The following is a 20,141-nucleotide window of genomic DNA, read 5'->3' as shown; positions in this document are numbered from 1 at the left end:
ATTTGCAGAGTTATCTCTCCTACGATAATTTGGCAAATTCATTTCCTTTAATCAAACATAGATATCCTTGAGTTGTCGATGTCTGTGAAGTAGGTTTTAGAACACACAAATGTGGGATTTCAATCTACATTGAACATTGGCAACCTACAAGCACAAGCCCAGTCCAAGATCTAAGCACCAAGCCACATTTTGTCTTCAACATCCACAACAATAATAAATCAAAGATTGCTTGAAACCCATTCACAAGATCCAACCTCATTTGCATTGTTTGCGGATTCCTTGGATACATGACATCCACATAATAACAAGTTGTGATCACACAAGAAATGTCTTCATTAAATCACAAGGGATCCTGTATGTTTGATCGAGCTCCACTTACATTATTTGCTCCAAACTAGACATTTGGTGATCTTACAAACCTGATCCGCTACCAAAAGAGAGGCGTCTTTCTCATCTAACACATCGAACCTATCAATCATTATCATTTTAATAATTTAATTGCCACTTAGTTTCAATGTCATCATGCCTCGAAATAACTGGATTTTCTTCAAAAGGAAAAATGAGCCTCTCGGTGCAATGGTCGCTATGAAAATTTGAACCAAAAATTTGAGAGAGCCACAATAACTGTGTGGACTACGTTTTAATTATGTGTTGTCGCTGATTTAAACTTTCGATCTCATCATCTTGCATTGTTTTTAGTTTTTATCACGAGTCTCTATCTATCGACTAAAACTGCCCAATTTAAAACTTCATGGTGAAATCATGCTTTATGAGCATACAACAATGATGTTGCCTCTTTTGAAATCATGCTTTATGAGCATCCTTACATTTTCTTTCCAATTGATAAAAATAAAATCCAAGTCTTGGCCTGCAGCACTCCACCACCTACGATCAAATGTAACGGCTTGGGATGCAGTTTGTATAACAACTAGGGCTTTGAAAAGAAGTGTCATTATTTCATTATGTATTGGTGTTGCGCAGGTTTAACCTTTTATAACATTTGCTTGTATTGTCAGAATAGATTAGGAAGAAGAGACGTTTGTTTTAATGATGAATCTATTAACTCCAACAAAGTCTTCATGCTACATTTTGTTGAGTCTATTGCTAACTTCCTTTTCTTCTTTCCATGTGTTGATCTACCTTCAAATTGTTAGGCTTTATAGAAGGAACTTGGCTCTGATACCATGTTCAATTTTCATGGATCTATTGCAAATGTATTAAGCATTGCCTTATTAGGTATGTGTTTTCCAAATGCAACAACCACTTAGGTTTATATTGAGTATAAGCCATGTATTAATTTCTCTAATATATTTATATCTCAATTATATCTCATATAATTATATATATGTTTATCCAACAAAAGCTATCAAACAATAACAATAACAAGGATCATAAGCGAACATTGGAGGAGAGTTAACTGTTGACTTTGGTGGATGGTGTTGGACATTGAAAGTAGACGGAGTTCAAACAAGGAGTTGAGATGGCATTTGGGGATCATGCAAGGTGGTAGTAGATTGGGTGACAGGAGGAGGGTTGTTGACGATGCAAAATTGGAAAGTGTTTAAAGGGATAGACGAACAATGTTGGGATGAGGACAGGTGAATTTGATGACATGGAGGAGTAGGGGGCGAAGTGTGAGAGGTTGGATGTGCTGAAGGATGGTGAAAAAAATGGGGAGCAAAGGTGACACAGAGGAATGGAGAAGGGAATGACGTAGCAGAGAGGGGGGAAGAAAGTCAAGTTGAAGGAATGATACACGGGAGTAAGGGTGACATGAAGGGTTCAAGGATGTGTTCGAAGGTGACATGGAGATGAAAGTGAAGATTGGGGATTTGGAGATGGTGCACAAGAGGGGGTGCTACAATGATAGGGGAACAAGGTGATGTGGTTGGTTGGAGGAAAAAAAATGGGTAACATGGAGGATAGGTGGAGTTGAGGCAATGTGGTGGCAAGAAGTTGACATGCAGATGACAAAGGTGGCCTACTCATGGGGCATGGTGGAGGTGATAGAGGAGTGAAGTAGCAATTAGGTGGTGTAAGGGGTTAGAGGTGGTAGATAGAGTAACACTATAGGGATAGGACCCATCAAATGTGACCCCACTAGTTCAAAGCTCCAGCCAAAAGCAATTATCGACCAAAAAATATATATTATTGTTGTTTGCAATCATACTGTAGGCTGTTTCATTAAAAAATTATGTATTGTTAATATTCCAAGTTCCAACAATCCCCATTATTACATCATTTTCTCAAGAGAACAAATCCAAAAAATTCAAAAGAAAAACAAGTTTTACTATTGCAAGAGATTTGGAAACATGTTAGCATGTGCTCTTGAGTGGAATAATACTAAAGTTGAATAGTGTACATGTTCAGTATATCAAGATTGACAAGCATCTCCTCAAGCTTGGATTCACTAGAAAGTTGTACAATTCCAATCTCTACCTTAAACATCAAAGAGGGACATTCTAATTTGAATTGTATATGTTCACAATTTGGTCAAAAAGGGAGTTCCTTGTAGATGATCCACCAAGACTTGATCTCAAATGATCATTCAAAAAGATTGATATCGGGCTCTTGCATTATTGTCTTGGACTTGAAGCGTGGCAAAAGGAAACTTAGATTTTCATATCTTGAATGAAATATGCCAAGACATTGCTCAAGAAATTTAGGTTAGAAGATTGGAAGCTTGTGTCGATACCCATGCTAAAAAAAATTACAATCTTGTCTCCTTTATCATCACATCTATTAATCTCAAGCTTGTGTAGGTATGGTGATTCCTCCAAAAATTATATTCCACAAATCTTCAACTCGAGTTTGGACCTTAGTTTTCCAAGCAAAAAGATTAACAACTACTAATAGCCAAGAGTCATTAGTCCAACAATATAGCATCTACTCCTATAATGGGAATGAAAAACAATGTTATTCAACAAATAGACACTTATGGCCCAACAACTACAAATACTGCTAATCAACTATCATGACTTGAAATTTCAAGGCTAAGTGTAGTAAGTGATTCAAATATGCTACACTGATTAATCGTTGATAAAGTGATTCAATTTTAATTCTCAACTTTTGGCACTTCAAAAGCATCATGACATTGAGGTTGTAGAGCAAGGTAATTCATGTTTGATGAGGACAATCCTCTTGGGTAAAACATGCAAGATGTTTGATTAGACATAATCCTCTTGGGTAAAACATGTTTTCTTAACCTCCATCTCACTCAATTTGAGTGTAGACGAATCTGGTGAATCCCCATGACAACCTAGATAATTAGAACCGAATAAGTGGCAACTTAAGAATCTGTGTGTTACCCTCCAAGAGAGTGAATTCATTGTGTTCCCTTATTGTATCTTGTTTAATTGTATTTAAATTTGAATTAGACGTTTGTCGTGTTTGCAGAATATAATGATTATTTATGCTTAAATGAAAATGCATCTACAAAGCAAGATCCATGCTAGTTAATTGGGCACGGAAGCCTTTCTGACACCACTAAATCTCTAAACTATGCATCCATGCTCTCTAAGATTGTTGGATGCCATGCAAAAGGTTTACAATGTGATGGCAAGGATATCATCTGATCTTAATGTAAAATTTAATTCCAATGCTCGTGTTCTTCCTTCCAAATGTTGTCATGCATGTATGTCTATCTGGTATCCTTATTATAAGTTGATTGGTGTGTTGCTATGTATTCGTTGTTTTGTGTGAGAGTGACTATATCCAAATAAACTATCTCCTAGTACAAAGAGTGAATCTAAGGCTTCCACATGGTTGGGTGGTGTTCAAACGCTGTTGGAAACTCATGGACGCTTTGGAGGAGCTTGAGACTGTGGTATCATCTTTTAGTGTTGTAACACATCACTTTATGCAATTTGTAGAAAATGTATAATTCAGGACATTGATGTCTCTGTTTGAATAATTGTAATTATTATTAGGAACTCGTTTTAGTTGGATTGTAATCCACCTACATAAGTGGTGAGGCCTCTCTATCTTTACTTTTGGTACACCATGAAAAGAATATTAATGCCTTAAATAACCATCTTAGTTATACGACTACATGATTTTCTAGGAAACAATATGTTAAGCAAGCAATTTACAAGGAAATGCCTACACGTCAACAATGATTACATAGTTGATTGAAGGCAACAATTTATAAATAACCAAGCAGCATTTGATATGTTTATATGAACAATAAACAATGAATAGAAATAGAAATAAAAATATACAAAGCAGGAAGCAATCATTATATGTGTGTGTGTGTGTGTGTGTACACACACATACATACATGTATCTATACATGCATACATATAGTGATTTTGATAGAGAATTAACATTATCATAGGAGTAAAAGAGATGACCTACTTTTATCGGTTTGAAATAAAATAAAGATAAATATTAAAAGGACACTAACTTACTTATTAAAGGTTGTGTCCATTCCTGAAAGAGCAGCAATTCCAAAGGGCGTCTACCTTCATGGAGATATCAACATATATATGGAGAAGAACAAATGGGAGGGGCAAGGAAGGAAGAAAAGTGATAAAATAAGCATCGGTGCTCATAAGAGCAGCCCAATCCATTATATATCTAATATCAGTGATCAAGGTCAAACTAGATATTATTATTTATTGCAGGCAATAACCTTCTTGTTCATCGTGATATGCATGGTGTAGTGCCTCTCGTGTTTGCAGTCTGTACCTTGTTTATTTTAATTCGAGAGATACTTGATACTCTTGTTGTTTATGTGCTTTGAGATGACCTGAGGGTCAGATGTTATACAGTGCTTCAGTACCATAGATGCTATATTGCTATGCTGTTCAATTTATCATATTTGTCTGTTGATGCTATTTTGAGATGACAATAGATCTATGATGATATTTGGTTTTATGGTTTATTGGACATATTTGTTGATTATGTTATGTGATGGATTTTATGCTATGGTGATTTACTTCATTCATGTATCTTTACGCTTTCTGCAAACGTGAGTGGTGTAAATGGATTAATTAGTTATTTAATGCATTAATTGCTTCGGCTATTATATTATATGCAATTGCACTTGATCGTGTGTTTTAGTGTGCAAGAATTATATCCCTCGCAGTGGCCTATGGAGTTAGTGATTCAACTATTCATATTTTACCAATGTTGTCCCTGTATGGTCGACGTATCATTATTTTAAGTTGTTCAAATCTAAAACTTTCGATGATTAGTAAATCCGAACTCATCTGCATTATGTGATTAGACCAATGAGCGTGTCTATGCATTTAGAGGTTCGCTCTGTTGCAAAAGTGTTAAGTGATTTTCTATATTTTGGGTTTTCAGGCTTTGAATCTTTTTGGATTTACTTTCTAGTAGCTTTGCCTTAAGTAAATTTTCGTTATGGATAATAACCTGTTTTCGTTTGAGTCGAATTGGAGTCTAGCTACTCCAGCTGGCTATTTGCCCTAATCGACTATTCACTCGAAAAGTGAATAAGTATTGAAAAAGTGAATTCATTATTCACTTCACTTTTTAGAAATAGGAATTTGAGAGCCATTTTGGAAATTCCTCTTCTGAAGGATTCTTGTTCTATTCGTTCTGGGAGCTGTGAGCATGGGTTTTGCGTGAGATCAGTCTCGTTAGATCTGGCTCGGGGAAACCTTGCTTTGCCACCACTTTCGGCAGTTTCAGCAGGCTCGTTATTTTAATAGGTCGTTTTCGGAATCTGCCCCTTTTGCTGTCAAGTAGGGCCTTTCCGTTTTATGGTCTTTCCTCCATTTACGCTTCTGTTTTTGATAGCCATTTGATAGGAGGCTAAGAACTAGTGTTCCCCTCCGTTTTTGTTTGTTGGTTCTGCCCGGTTGGTCAGGTATGAATGATTTCTCTGTTTTTGGGATGGGGGTTTGGGGTTTTGAGCCGTTATGCTGGCCATTTTTGCATACGGTGTCCAAACTCAATTATTATTGGATTTTTGGGGTTTTTGCACCCATGAGCCATTTGGGTTTTAATTTCGGAATTTTTCCTGTTTTGGGGTTTTTACCTCATTTTACGTGCCACCTTGTTTTCTCGAGTTTTCTTAGCATGAGTTAGGTCGTGAACCCAAATTATCCATTTGGATATCGATCGAACCTTCATGTTGCATTGGGATGCATGCCGCATTCGTCCTCCCGAGGTTGTTTTTGGTTGAGTGATATTTCTGCATTGTGTTCTCATCCAGTCCTTGTGTTTGATCTTCATGATGGTGGTGCGCCACAAACGAGTACATCTGTTGGGTGACCTGTGGGGCCCGATCTTCTGTGGTATTTCCAAAATTATGATCATTGGGGTTGGGTTGGGAATTTGCATGCCTACGGGCACTCATCGTTGGATGAGCATAGGTAGGGTAGGGAAGCATATGGAGGGGGCTCCTATCGTGCATTTTGGTCTCCATTTCCCGTTTGACTAAAGAAGTTTTTAATTAAGTGATAAGTAAAGAAAATATTGGGTGGTAATAAAACTAAAGATAATAAAATGCTTGTGCCGAGCCATTCCGTTGAGGGATGCTGAATCCGCACGATCCGAGCTTGGGCTTTTCGATGCTGGGCGACTCTCCATGATGTCAGCCCCTACTTAGTAGCCCTTTGAGATGTTTGACCAGGACCTGTAGTTATGCATTGTCTATGTCTTGGATTCAATCATCGTACTGCTTGGTGTGTGTGTTAGCCATGGATGTTTGCTTTGTGTGTGGTTGTGGTTGGATCATTATCTCCATCAGCACGGTGGGTGTGGACCTGCGGGTACCATGTGGTTGGGAGGCATAGCTACCTCCACCACGGCTAGGGACCGGTATACAGAGATGGTCTATTGTCCTAGTGCAACCGTTGCTGGATGTGTTCACTTGGTACTTTGGGTTTCGGAGTATGCTTTCTTGTGATTTATGCTTTCATTGGGATGCTTGTATATCATGTTTAGATGATCTTAGTTTTGACGCATTCCTTATTATGATGATTAGCATGTGATAGGTGATGTTATCTACTTTATAGGATTATCTTATGCTTTACCACTAGCATGTTAGATTTCCTTATACTTATGTTGTACCATGTTTTAGTAGTGACGTCCCTATCACGATAGTATCGATGATCTGATCGGTGGCTTGGGATGTTAAGTGTGGGGGATGGCTAGGGCCCACAATGGTCTTATGATGCCATTGACAGTTGGGAGGAACCGCGTACTTAGTTTGGTTATTTTGCTCATTGCAATGTTGTTTTTGTTTAACTGCGATGTTGCTTTCAATTCACTGTGATATTCCTTTCTATTCATCCCTTCGTTGTTGATTATATGGTTAGACTTTGCTTCCAGTTTTCCATCCTTCAGTTATGATTCGAGTGTTCTTGCCTCGAAATGTGGATCCGATACTCCCCGGTGTAGAGGAACTTTGTTTCGTAGTTTCTTTAGCTTTTTGTTGCGTTTTGTTCTTGCATGTTGATTTGGGATCTCACATGAGATTGCATTTTCTTGCGCAAGGATGCAAGTCTTCGTGCAACATGTTGGGTTTCGTCGCACGGAAATGCACTTCTTCACGCGAAAACCAACATCAGTTTATGCTATTGGAAATGCACTTCCTCGCGCAGAAATGCACTTTTTCACTATGCACTTCTCTGTGCGAGAATCTAGTATTCTTGGGCTTCGTGCGAAAAACAGGGGCTATCTAGGCTTGTCGGAGAAAAGTTCGGAAATTGGTTTTGGATACCCTTTGTGTTTTTACACCTTCCTAGTTCAAAACAAATTTTGTAAAGGGTTTAAAATATATCGTTTAAGTATAAGATATTTAATTCCTTATACTTAAGATATATTTTAATATATGCGACGATTCATTTGAGATAGGTTCCAAACCTCTACGAGCTAACATAAAGATTCTAGGAAATTTCAAGACTTCAGAAATTCAGACTTTAGCCAAATTTCAAGGCTTCAAATTTTTCAGACTTAGCCAATTTTCAAGAGTCAGCATTTGTCCTTCAGCTTGGTTGATCTCTTATGTTTTCTTATTTATGCTTTGGTTAGTAGTGGCTTTTGGAGATCCGTTGGTGTTTGGATGATTGTCAGTCTTCCATTGAGATCTTTGTGATCCATGTGTGTTGTTGTCATGTGCACTTACACTTGTTTAAAAAAAAATTTATCTTGCTTGCATTTCATCCCTGTTCCAAGGATCTCTGGGTGGGGCATTACACATGGATATATGTTTAACATATGCTTGACGTATGCAGCATGATAATGATTAAAAGCACAATTCCTTGCATATTAATATAGGTAATAACATGTGTACAAAAATAAAATATTTGACACATGACATATATATTTAGATATAAGCGATCGTGTGGAATATCTGTTGGCAAGTGATCAGTAAATGAAGACATGGATGTTGTCATTGATGGCAACATAATCAGTTGTTAAGGTTAGTTGATCTAATAATCAGTTTTGTTGGAAGACAATCATAAAATACGCTTAAGTACAGTACAGGAAACCAGTATACAGTCAGAAAGTTTTAGTCAGCGAGCATGGAATACTTATCAAACATGGCTACAATTTTGTATTTTGATAATATACAGTGTGTATATGCCTCAGGTATGGTTGCCTATGTTAATATGTTGGTTGGCACATGTTTTGGTTAGATAAAGTATAACTGGCAGTGTATAGCAGCTATTCAGGAACAGTATTAGAGATCAGGATAATTGGCCTAGTTAATTGAATTGTTTTACCAATTCAATTACTTGGCATTCTGGGAACGACATCCTAGATGTTAACCCTTGGATAGCACCATGTTATATTTCATATTGGTATTTGTGCGACACGTTTTGTGAACCGATTGAATAAAGATTCATGAAGGGTCTAAAGGAAAGGTTGATGTTGTATGCAAGCATGGACTATTGATGTGTAATGATGCTATGATGATGTTGTGTTTGTTAAGTGCGAGCCTTGATGCTGGATCAGATAAGATGCGAGCTTCATTGCAAACTAATTAGGCATTGTGATGTCAGTATAGTCTTTTTGATATTGTAATTACTATCCTTGTAATAAAACAATGAGTCCCTATCAAGTAGTGAGATTCCCTTTTGGTACAACTCCTAACATGGTTGAGACCTCTAACAAGGACTCATGTATGAAATGCTAGGTAACGACTCCTAACAGGGTCAAACCTCTTAATAGAGAACTTTTAGATTAGTGCATAGTTGTGGGTACAGTCCCCACCAAGGTTTTCCCTTAGCCAGGGTTTCCTTGAAAACAAATCATGGTGTTATGAGTTCTTTATTGTTTATGCTTTACTTTCTTGTATTGCTATATGTGTATGTTTATGGTTAAGTTATGAAGTTGTCAATTGGTTTGAAAGTGTCGCAACACTGATTCACAAGTTGTTTATGGTTAATGAGTTTTCCCAAGAGTCTATCAAGTTTTCCACTAAGATTCATAAGTTCTTGACACATGCTGGCTTTGCAATGGAATTAAATTGAGCTCATGCAATCTTGATTGTTTCACTTCTTTATTTGACATTTTATGGTCATGTTTCAGCGAATAAAAGACATCTTCAACATCCACATGACAAAAACACACTAAGAAAAAATTTTAGAAGAATGAAGATTTGGTTAGAAATAGGCAAGACTTGGTGTTGGAATTTTTTTTTTTAAATATTCTAAATAAAATTGTAAAAGATAAATGTTCACTGTGAAGGTCAATGTGGTCTCAAATGCCTTAAGTTGGCCTTGGCAATAGGGACTCCCACCCTTGATCCCACCCTAAACCACAATAAGGAATGTGCTTGGGACAATACCCCTAGACCCCATGATGTGTGTTGCCCCTCAACCCCATTCGAATTGTTACCCCAAATCCTTACACGGTGTACCACCCCTTGATCTTGCAAGTGTGAAACCCCCAAACCACTTCAAGGGGCATTGCCTCTTGACCCCATTAGGGGCCCCAACGTCATATCCCTGCCTATCAATATACACATGTTAACCCACATTTGATTAGGTGTGTGCTCTCATTTAATGTGAAATTTGATATATCATGCAAAATTTATGAGGTTAAACTCCTAAAACATGTGCAAATATCTCAATCTCGTACTATAATGAAGAACTAAGTTGTAAGTAAGAAAACTTTTGAAAAAGTACACACTTTGGACCTAGGGAGTCTATTATGGTAAAACATTAACCAAGACTACAACATAACTGAAGGACTATAGAATTGGGAGTCCTCTAGGCACATTTGGGTTCTTCAAGTGCACCAAAGTTCTAGAAAGTGTATTGTTATCCAATTGTATATTACAGTCCTAATCCATTAGCCAACATGCACTTCCTGAAGTTTTTCAAATAAGAAAACTCAAGAGTTGTCTCTAAATGTTGTGCTACAATGCAAAAAATATGTTCATCCAATTTGTCTACTAATATTTTGAGAAAAAACTTGGGGTATTACACATTTCTCTTGTATTTATTGAGACATCAAACTATTTAGTTGTGGAAGAGAGGATGTCAAAGTTCAACTATCATTTATGCTAGTAAGAGACTATAACAACCAAATACATGTGCTCTACTCTTTTGCCCTAATGAAAGCATATTCCAATGAAGGATCAAAAACACTAAGCTCCTTTAGCTCGTGTTGAATACAATCCTTCAAGCCTCCTTAAAAAATAGGTAACCCAAAATGTCTTCCACTGAAACTCGAGTTTGAATTGTTGTATAATCCTTGATTGTTGCTACTTGTTGACGCTTGGCCAACTAGTTGAAAAAGTTGTCCATAAGGTCACCACCACATTATGTTGACAATAATACCAAAAAATCAACCATGGAATGATGGAGTTCTTTTGTTCATGCAGCAAACAATGACATATGGTTATAATCTCTACCTCAAGAGATGTGACTATTATTTGTTTGGAATGGTACTTCTTAAAATGTAAAAACTCTACTCCATTTGATAAAATCATTTTATCAAGTCTGGGCCATTAAAATTATGCATATAAAGTTTGGGAATATAGTTCCATGGCCTCGAATTAAAATCTTTAATACACTGATCTTGGTGAGTAAATGGATCATGTGAGGTAGAAACAGTTGTCTTCTCTTGTTCATGCAGCCAACAATGGCATATGGTTATAAGCTCCTTATCAAGAGATATGACTATTATTTGGTTGGAATGGTACTTCTTCTAATGTAAAAATCTACTCCATTTGACAAATTCATCTTATCAAGTCTTGGCCATTAAATTTATGCGTATAAAGTGTGGGAATATAGTTCCATGGCCTCAAATTTAAATCTCTAATGCATTGATCTTGGTGAGTGAATGGATCATGTGAGGTAGAAACAATTGTCTTGATAGCATTAACGTTGTCCATTTATTGGGACAGCCAATCTACCGAAAATTTTGTTGTCATCTATGCATTGCTAACACTTGACAATTCTAATTGCATATCTACCAAATCCATATTCTCATTTTGCTTAAGCACCTTCACAGATTTGAATGACAGTTTACAAAATCCTACAAATCACAGGTCACCTCAACTAGAAAATTCATATCCTTTCTATTGCACTAAATTCGTCCTTGCCACTAAAAGGGCATCATTAATAAGATGGTATTAGAGATAGGGTGATCAGGAACCTGTACAGCTTTAGTTGTCCTGTTCGGATGAATCCAATGAATAGTGTTTCATAATGGTGCCAATATTACATTATAAGAATTGGCCAAAAAATCTAGCTAGACACCAACTGCTTTATTAGACCAAGTTGCAAAAACCCAAATTCAAACTTTTTGAACCCTGATCCAATTGATGCAAAAGAAAGCTCTAAATCCTTTCTAACAATAATGGTAGATTTAACGCAAAGAGATAACACTGCAGAAATATTTAAAAATTAGCCAGAATATAGGCTTTTGTTTGCAATGAGGACTACCCACACCTTAGAAATTTTCCCAAATCAAAGCTTGAATGCCACTTGTAATAAAATGATTTTATCATAAGAGCAAAACAATAACGATTCATCATAGACCCGCAAGATAGCAGGGGTGGAAATATAAAATGAATGCAAAATTACAAAAAAAGCAGAGCAGGTCCATACAAAATGAGCAAACTGACAGTAGAATATTGGATATTAGATTAAGCCACTTCCAGAAGGCAACCTCCACAAATCATTGAAAAGGAAAAGAATTTCCAATGTGATACCAAGCATTCAGCTCACTACCTCCTTCAATATGGTACCTGCATGATCAAATTATGGCCGAATACTACAATAATTATAAAATTTAGGAGCTATCAACTATGATTATGAAATGTAGGAGCTATCTACAATAATTATGAAATGGAGATTCTATCAAATGATCAAGTCAAAGGTTTTATGCACCATAAGTCAACCACCCCATTACCCCATAGCAATAGTATAAAGTTTCGTCGCCCTTAATGAAAGTGTTTGAATACATGTCTATTTGAATTTTTTGCTAGTACCAAGCTTGAATTATATGGCTCAGACATAGCAGAAAATATGAAGAGGAGGTTGTGATTTCAACCACTCGCATAATCAAAGATGTATTGATCACTTGTCTTTGTGAAAAAGGAATATGATGAAGCATCTCAAAAGAGAGGGCATCACTCTAGTCTACAAGGATGTTATTGCAGGAAATCAGGTCAAAAAATCAGCCAAGAAAACTGTCATCAATATGTTGAAACAAGGGCCAAAAAGAATGTGAGAACAAGCCAAGGCGCCAAACAGTACAACAGAAAGCCAAAACGGCTGAGATGTCAAAGATGTAATATTGTCATTTGAAAAACACTTAAAGAAGTAAAGCACTCCAAGATCAATCAAATATCAAAGAGATGCAAATTGGAACAGTAGATTCTGATACAGAAAGCACTTTCGATCAAGTGATAAAGAAAGATACCCATTTTAAGAAGGTACCTTTTTCATTTATAGATAGTAGATACTTTATGGCCAAAGAACCTCCATAAAAGGAGGTCCAAATTGGATCAAAAGTTGCTCGTGATTCAGTTTTTCAACAGAAGTTCTTAGTTTATAAGATGATGGAAGCACATAAAACATACTTTTCACTTCATTAAGAAAGAGATCTAAAGTCGTATCTATAACAGGCAAGACATGTGCCCGGGGGTTCCAAGATAACTCAGGCATCTTGGGGTCACAATGTTTTAAGAACCAATCCTAAATGACAATTTTAATTGTGTAGGAAACATGCAACAGTTTTGGCTCTGAAGTAAACCATAAAATAAATTTTGGGCATTTAGGAAACCATGCAGACAATTTCAAATGTTTACGAAACACTTCCACAGAGAGCAAAATAGCAGAAATGAGTGTCCATTGGGACGTTAAGTAGGTCCCCCTTCTGTCAGGAGGCATTTAAAATTCTCTGTATGACTCCATCCTTGAGCATTAAATAACCGTTAGGATTCAGGTTTTACGGCATTGGAAAATACTAAATCTTAACCGAGAGTGATATAAGGAAGTTCTTGAGGTAGAGGATGATTAAAAACGTAGTCATTCAAAGCAAGGCTTGCCTATGAATTTTTTTAGAGCGTTAGCTCTTTCAACGCATTTTAATACTCTAGTTGAATTATTAGCTTACAACTACATGTAAGGTGATAGTGGAGGTGAAGAGGTATAGATTCACACTTGTGGCGTTTTCCCACATTGAGATTCTCAAGGGATATCCTAATTTTTATCTTTAGTGTGTCCAGTGTAGCTAATTTCATTGTTATAAATACTTAGAAACATGAAAAATGATACGTACAAGAAAACTAGAATTGATATTAAAATGGTTTCAAGAGAGCATTTGTTTATCTCGTGGTGTAAGGAAAAGTCCCATGTTGATCATGGTAACATAAAAGAGGTCAGAAATATGATGTTCAAAAACATGTAAGAATATGGACATGTGCATAAGGGATATACCAGGAAAAGTGAATGCAAAAACTTACAGTTTGGGTCGGGGAGGGCGGCCGGAGGGCGCAAATCGAGCAGCAGAGACCATCTATCGGGCATGTTCCAACCCAGAAGGGGTGCACGGCCTGTCTTTTCAGGAGGAGGAACCTCCAATCTGCTTTCCAATGTAACAGTGCTGCTACGAAAATGACGCTGCTTGGGCGTTGCTGCCGCGGAAAGTAAAGCAGTAGCGTTCCATGATAGCGCTCCCATTGATTCTGCTTTTCTCCACAGTGGGGAGAGCATCCACCCTAAACCCTATTAAGCTCTTTACTTTCCCTTTACCGTATGCTACAGAAAGAGAATCTGCAGATGCACATTCTGTGCAAACACGCATCAACTTTTTCAGATTGAAGCGATTCTTCTGGGGACCCAGCTGTTCCCAGGATACACCTGGAATCAAAGACTCTTTCTAAAAGAATGCATTGAGCTCCATTTTCCTTCAACTTGAAATTTTATTCCGTGGTCCATGAATGTACATGGCAACCATGGCTCTCAATTCTCTTACTTAAATCTCAAAGAACCCTTGGATGAGGTCCAATTTAGTTGGCTATACTTGGATTTGGCGCCAGCCATTTGTAGGTTTATTTTCGTATTTTGTATCAGAGTTATTCTCTATACAATGTAGTACTAAATTAGGAGGGAGGATCTATTCTTTGAACCTCTTTTATTGTCAGTCCCGCCTATATATATAGGCGGAACTATTGTTTTCAGTTGAAATATTGTGCATTGGTTCGTCTAGAAAACCGAAATAATTTGTATGATTTCTAATCTTTAACGATGATTTTATTTTTCATTCAATTATTTGAAGACTATTACTATTTTTTGATTGGTTACTCATATTTTTGCTAGGGTTTTATTTAATTTTCCCATTCAAAAATTGAGAATTTTTTGAATCACATATTTCTTCGTCCGCTTGTCTCCCAAAATTCACCTGCAGGATGCCAAACTTCTCGACGACGTCGGAAGCCCACCCGAGGAGAACGTCGATGATCGGACACGCCGACGGCGACAGGGTGGTCATTTTCCTAGTGACAAAGTGGTGGAGAAATCGTTCGAAATGGGGCTGGAGCCCCTCGTCAGCAGCCAACAATGGCGGCAACTAGTGCCACTAAACGTTGTTGTTGTTCACTTGTCTGAGTGTTAAATGATCCTCTGAGACTTTGACTTCTACCAAGTGGATGTCTAAATCGATGTTTCGGGCTTCCTCGACTTTTTTCCTCAACGAAGGGATGTGGTGAAAGGTGGTGACGAAGCTTATGGTTAGCCCCTTTGCTGCCAGGTTTTTGGCTAATTGCATGAATGGAATGAGGTGGTCGTGCCCCAACAAGGAAAATAGCATTACATGGGGCTGGGGCTTTCCGTTCTCCGTTTCGTTGCCGTTTATTTCATCACGAGCTGTCGGCGCCATGATTATGGACACAACAAGAAACAGTTTCAAATCAATTCTATCGGACTAGAACGAATTATTCATCGTCTCGTTTAGCAGAGATCCGGGCAGAGATAAAGAAACATTGTTGTTGCTGTCTTCCACAACTCCATTCTCATCCACCCTTGTTTACCACCTTCCAAATTTCCTTAGGGTTGCTTTACTTCTATACTATACCACTTTGTTCTCTGCCATTCAACAATCAGATTGATACCACAACTTCAATATAATTCAAGCAGACAAAACAAAACTAGATACACAGGCTCGTTCATCGGCAACAACACCATCTCATTATTGCTGGCCAACACCATGGAATTGAGCCCGCTTTTGGCAGTCCCAACATCCTTTGCTGTAAATTTCGCAAAGCAATGGAATCCCCTAAACTTCGCAACATACGAAATAGCGTCTTCCAACACTTCCACATTGCCCATGACATGATCCAATCTCAGCAGAACTCCATCTCTGTAAAGCTTAACCTCCGATATGTAGGCTTTTCCCCAACTCCTTTCGTCGATCAAAACCCTAGGCTCCAATACTCCAACAACAACGCCATCGATGCTTCTCTCGAAGGCTTGCGCAACATCTTCCATGAGAACTTCCATAACCCTAACAGCCAGGTCGTGCTTTTTGAAGAATTGTCGAGATTCTTCTGCATCGAAGGTTGGATGAGGCGGTTTCGAATTTGTTTGATCTGTTTGAAGAGCAGGGCGCCGTGAACACAAATTGCAGAGCATTGGACTTTATGGCGAAGCTGCTTATGGATTTTGTTAGAAACATCCACAACTTTCATGAATTTAAACTCATGAATTTCTTTGTTTTTCTTAATGGAAAAAAAAAATAACCCCTAGCAAAATAGCCACTGGCCAATTATAAAACAAGAATTATTGATTGAAAATTATTTTGAAAACAAGAACAACTATGCATTTTAAAAAGGAACCCACAAAATCTGCCAAAGAAAAGTGGAGGAGATCAATGTCACCGCAGAAAATAAATCTAATAATGAATACAATAATCTATTATATTTATATACATAAAAAAATAGTTAATATTTTTTTTTATGTTGTATTTTTTTTATGCATTGATTATAAAATCAATACACTCGACATAGTTATATGCAAGATTTACTAAGCTATTATATGGCACTTGTTATAGATTTGTCAACATATTATTTTATTAGTTTAATTACCTAAATTTATTCTCTTTAGAAATGGTACATTTTAGTTTTCAAAATTCTTTTTTTCAAATTTTAAAGATTGCTTAATATTTCTTAGATTTATTATATTATAAATTTAAAGAAATCTAAAATCAAATCAAGTTATTTAAAATGTAATTCTATAATACATAATTAAACTTAACAAACAATTATATTTATTTTATTAAATTGCTCATTTTTCTTTAAAAACATCATTTCTCTTTGTTTAATTATAATCTTATATAAATTTACTCATTTATTATAAACCATATTCATCATCATATATTTATGTCATTTATTATAACTATTAATCTTACCATTACTATTTCACCTTAAAATCTTTGCACTCTATCCTTTTGCATAAGGTGGGACTAAAGCTCTTTAGAGCTCTTGTTGATTAAATATATTTTGTATTCTCCTGCTTATAGATAGGCGGAGACTATAGTTTTCACCTATTTCATTTCCAATTAATTTATATTTGAAAGTTGTGCACAAAACTTTTAAGCTATGGTTTTATGAAATGGTTCTATTAAAACAAAATTTTATATTTTTATTTCTATTTTATGATTGGCCATGGCTAATTTTATTAGTAGTCTTTTTAATATATAATTTAAAAATTCAAAAAAAATGAGCAATCTATGTGTGGCTGCATGCATGCTCATATAGTGGCTACATGCATGTTTGGACTATGAGCCCATCAAACAAATGGCTTGTTGTTATCATGTTTTTGTTATCTATTATCATTTGTTATGGCTAAGGCAATGTAGGACTGATGAGTCTAGCTTCACAAGTCATACAGAAAAGGGTCACCATATTTTAGGGTAAATTTTCTCAACGATTAATTGTACTCTTTGGATTCTCCATTTGAAATTTTAGCCATTACAGATTATCAATTTGTTCGTTCTGAGCTTTCAAACTCTACTCCTTCCACTAATTCCAGTTCTGTTTATTTTCATAATTATTCTTAAAATGATAATGTCTCAAGAGATAAATACAGAGCTTCCTGCATATTAGATAGAATTGGTCAAATCACCACTTCAAATTACAACTTCTAATATTAGAAAATTGAATTGACAGGATCCACGGAAAAGATGCAATAAAAATTTATTTACCTCATCTTTGTATTTTGTTTTTGTTAAACTTTCTACAGGAGCGAACCAGTAGAGGAAGTGAAAGTTGTGGCAAACATGCATCAGAGAAAGGCTGAGATGGCCCATCAATCTAATGCTTTCGTTGCCTTACCACGTGAGTTAAAAAAATGAAATGCACAAAATTAAATTTCCCTATTGTAGAACATAGTTCTTTAGTTGGAACAGTGAAAAATTTACTACTAACAGGTCTCTATTGAACTTTTGAAGAATTTTTGGAGGTGATAACGTGGGCTCAGGTCAGAAACACGACAAGCATATTCCCTACGTTAGCATAATCAAACAACATTATTGTCCATTTATATGAAGGGAAAATATGTGATGTCAAATTTTCTAATTTTTTGTTGTTTTCTAGGAATGATTCTTAAGAGTCCTTAGTCAATGGGTGTTCAATTCATGTGTGCCATCTATTTCCTGAGAAATGTGGCATGCTACAAGGCATATTATAAGGCTAATATTAGCATTCATAGTTTGTATGCATACTCACCAACATAACCAAAAATTCTTCACACATACTCACAAGCTCATCATTCTTTTTGGTGATTTTGTGGCTACCCATAATTTTAGTTCCCAGATTTAGTGATTTTGTGGCTACCCGTAATTTTAGTTCTTAGATTTGTATAGTAGAGAAGATGGTCTCCTTCAAGAAAAATAACAAGGATTTTGCATTGTTGTTTTTGTTGTTGTGTACTAGAATAAGTCAATCCCGACAGTTAAATTGTTGGCTTTGTTGGCTGTGATATCTGAGAGTGGAAATATGAAAATGTCATCATTTTAGAGATCTTTAAGGATCTTTAAAAGGACGTGTTTAAGGGTTATAAGTTTACTAATGGATGTTATTTCCCTGCTTTAGGATAACGATGAGCTTGTGATATTTTCAACTAGATTAATGTGGTGAGTATTTCTTGGCCTTTTAAAATATTATATCATGTTTTGGTTGATGATGATTTTTTCTTTATTGTGTACTAGTGTTTTAAATGAGAGTAGATAAATATGACAATCCTAAAAGCACACTATTCAAAATAGTAATAATTTTGATTTGAGAACTGCTTATTTAGTTTTTTTGGGTTTTCTTTATTCCTACTATGATGCATTGGCAAGGAGAGTTGGTTACATCTTACATAAATCACATTTTACATGTTTCTAGTTCAAAAGGAAGACTCCTCCAAGCCATCATTTCCTACAAGAAAGTTTGTAAGGATGATAAAATAGATTTTTCAATATACACAGATTGTTCAATATCATTACCAACATCTTGACTAGAAATTGTTGTGGTAAGACTGGCGGCGATGAACCAGATGTGGAATCGTGGATTCAAGTTGCAAGAATCAATCAATTGCCATGATCAAGACTAAGAGGATCTTCAAGACATTGCCATGTTGTTCTATGATGGGAGGAAAATGAGATTTATAAACTGAATGTTAATGAGAAAGTATTTTTATTTTTATTTTAAGTAGAGATGGTTGGACTCTCTCCTTTTTAGAATGACTTCTTGTTTTTATATTAGAGTTTGGAAAAAAAAATGAAAATGGCGATAACATTCATTTGTATTTGTCGAAATGGTTTAATTTTTAATGACGGTTTCTTGGATTTAGAATTAAGATTTTAACATAGTGCAAGAAACATAATGCAAACTATTGACAATAGCCATAAATCAATGAAAGCACAAATAAAATAATTCAAAAGTTTAAATTATTAAAATCTAAAATCCAAAGGTAGATATAAAAAATTTAATTCCACCATGAAATCTCCTAGGGTCTTGACTAAGTCAGCATTTTGTATGAAACATCTGATCTTACACTACTTGCCTTTTCTCAGAAAATTCATCGCCTTCTCTTCCAAAACATATTTAACTAATAAACTCTAATATTTGATAGAACCTATAGTAAAAGACCATTCCACTTTGCAAGTAAAAGCAAGTAGGATGTTGGTAAAGGTTTTAGAATTTTACAGTATACCTTCTAATAGGAGTGATATATCAAAGACAAAATGGAATGAGAGGATTTGAGGCAATAAAACTGCCTGAGAAGGACAAAAGGCTTATGTATAATCCAATTTCAATAAATGATATGAAAGAATGTGCATACATGTCTACCTACAGATATTATTTTGGCAGATTTTGCCACTAGAAAGTGGCTTGAGGAGAGTCGCATGATGAATTCTTCAAAGGCGCAAGCCCTTCAAAATTGGAAGATTTTTAAGTTACTTTTATGTAAACATTATTTAGTTGGATTGATACCGATTATAACTATAACCATTGCTAATCTACCTAAATAACTATTACTAATAATCCCCTTCAAAAGGAAGACTAAACATTGAAAAATTGTGCAATAGGTGACTTTGAAACTTTATGTTGGTATGGTAATTCAATTGATTGGAGAAAAGAAAGAAAAGATATGGAGATCACACATACCAAAGGGAATATCCAAACCCTACTATTGAGTAGATACTTGAAAGGGGAAAAA

The 20,141-nt window shown here is 36.0% G+C and overlaps 2 protein-coding genes across 2 annotated transcripts in view; both read right to left on the bottom strand.

Moving 5' to 3' along the window:
- LOC149548459 (bifunctional protein FolD 2-like) overlaps positions 1 to 14,554 on the bottom strand; it is a 105,150-nt gene extending 90,596 nt beyond the window's left edge. The window contains exons 1-2 of the mRNA XM_089792522.1: positions 14,211 to 14,554; positions 13,904 to 14,175 (exon numbers count right to left, since the gene is read on the bottom strand). Coding sequence (XP_089648648.1) covers positions 13,904 to 14,153 — 250 coding nt within the window. The 5' untranslated portion in view covers positions 14,154 to 14,175; positions 14,211 to 14,554. The remainder of the gene's footprint in view (positions 1 to 13,903; positions 14,176 to 14,210) is intronic.
- A 1,003-nt stretch (positions 14,555 to 15,557) lies between these two features.
- On the bottom strand, positions 15,558 to 16,070 carry LOC149548458 (4-hydroxyphenylpyruvate dioxygenase-like). The gene has a single exon (XM_089794262.1). It carries the CDS (start codon positions 16,068 to 16,070, stop codon positions 15,558 to 15,560), a length of 513 nt encoding a protein of 170 aa, XP_089650388.1.
- Positions 16,071 to 20,141: the final 4,071 nt, after the last annotated feature.

This window comes from Cupressus sempervirens, chromosome 7 (genome assembly GCF_028749045.1).
Source record: "Cupressus sempervirens isolate cs-2001-9-10 chromosome 7, ASM2874904v1, whole genome shotgun sequence".
NCBI classification, from domain to species: Eukaryota; Viridiplantae; Streptophyta; class Pinopsida; order Cupressales; family Cupressaceae; genus Cupressus; species Cupressus sempervirens.
Note: the sequence above shows the minus strand (reverse complement) of the source record. Positions and strands in the feature narration are given on the sequence as shown.

What these genes read in the sequence shown, in the direction of transcription:
- LOC149548458 (XM_089794262.1), bottom strand. Translation starts at nt 16,070, where the DNA reads ATGCTCTGCAATTTGTGTTCACGGCGCCCTGCTCTTCAAACAGATCAA.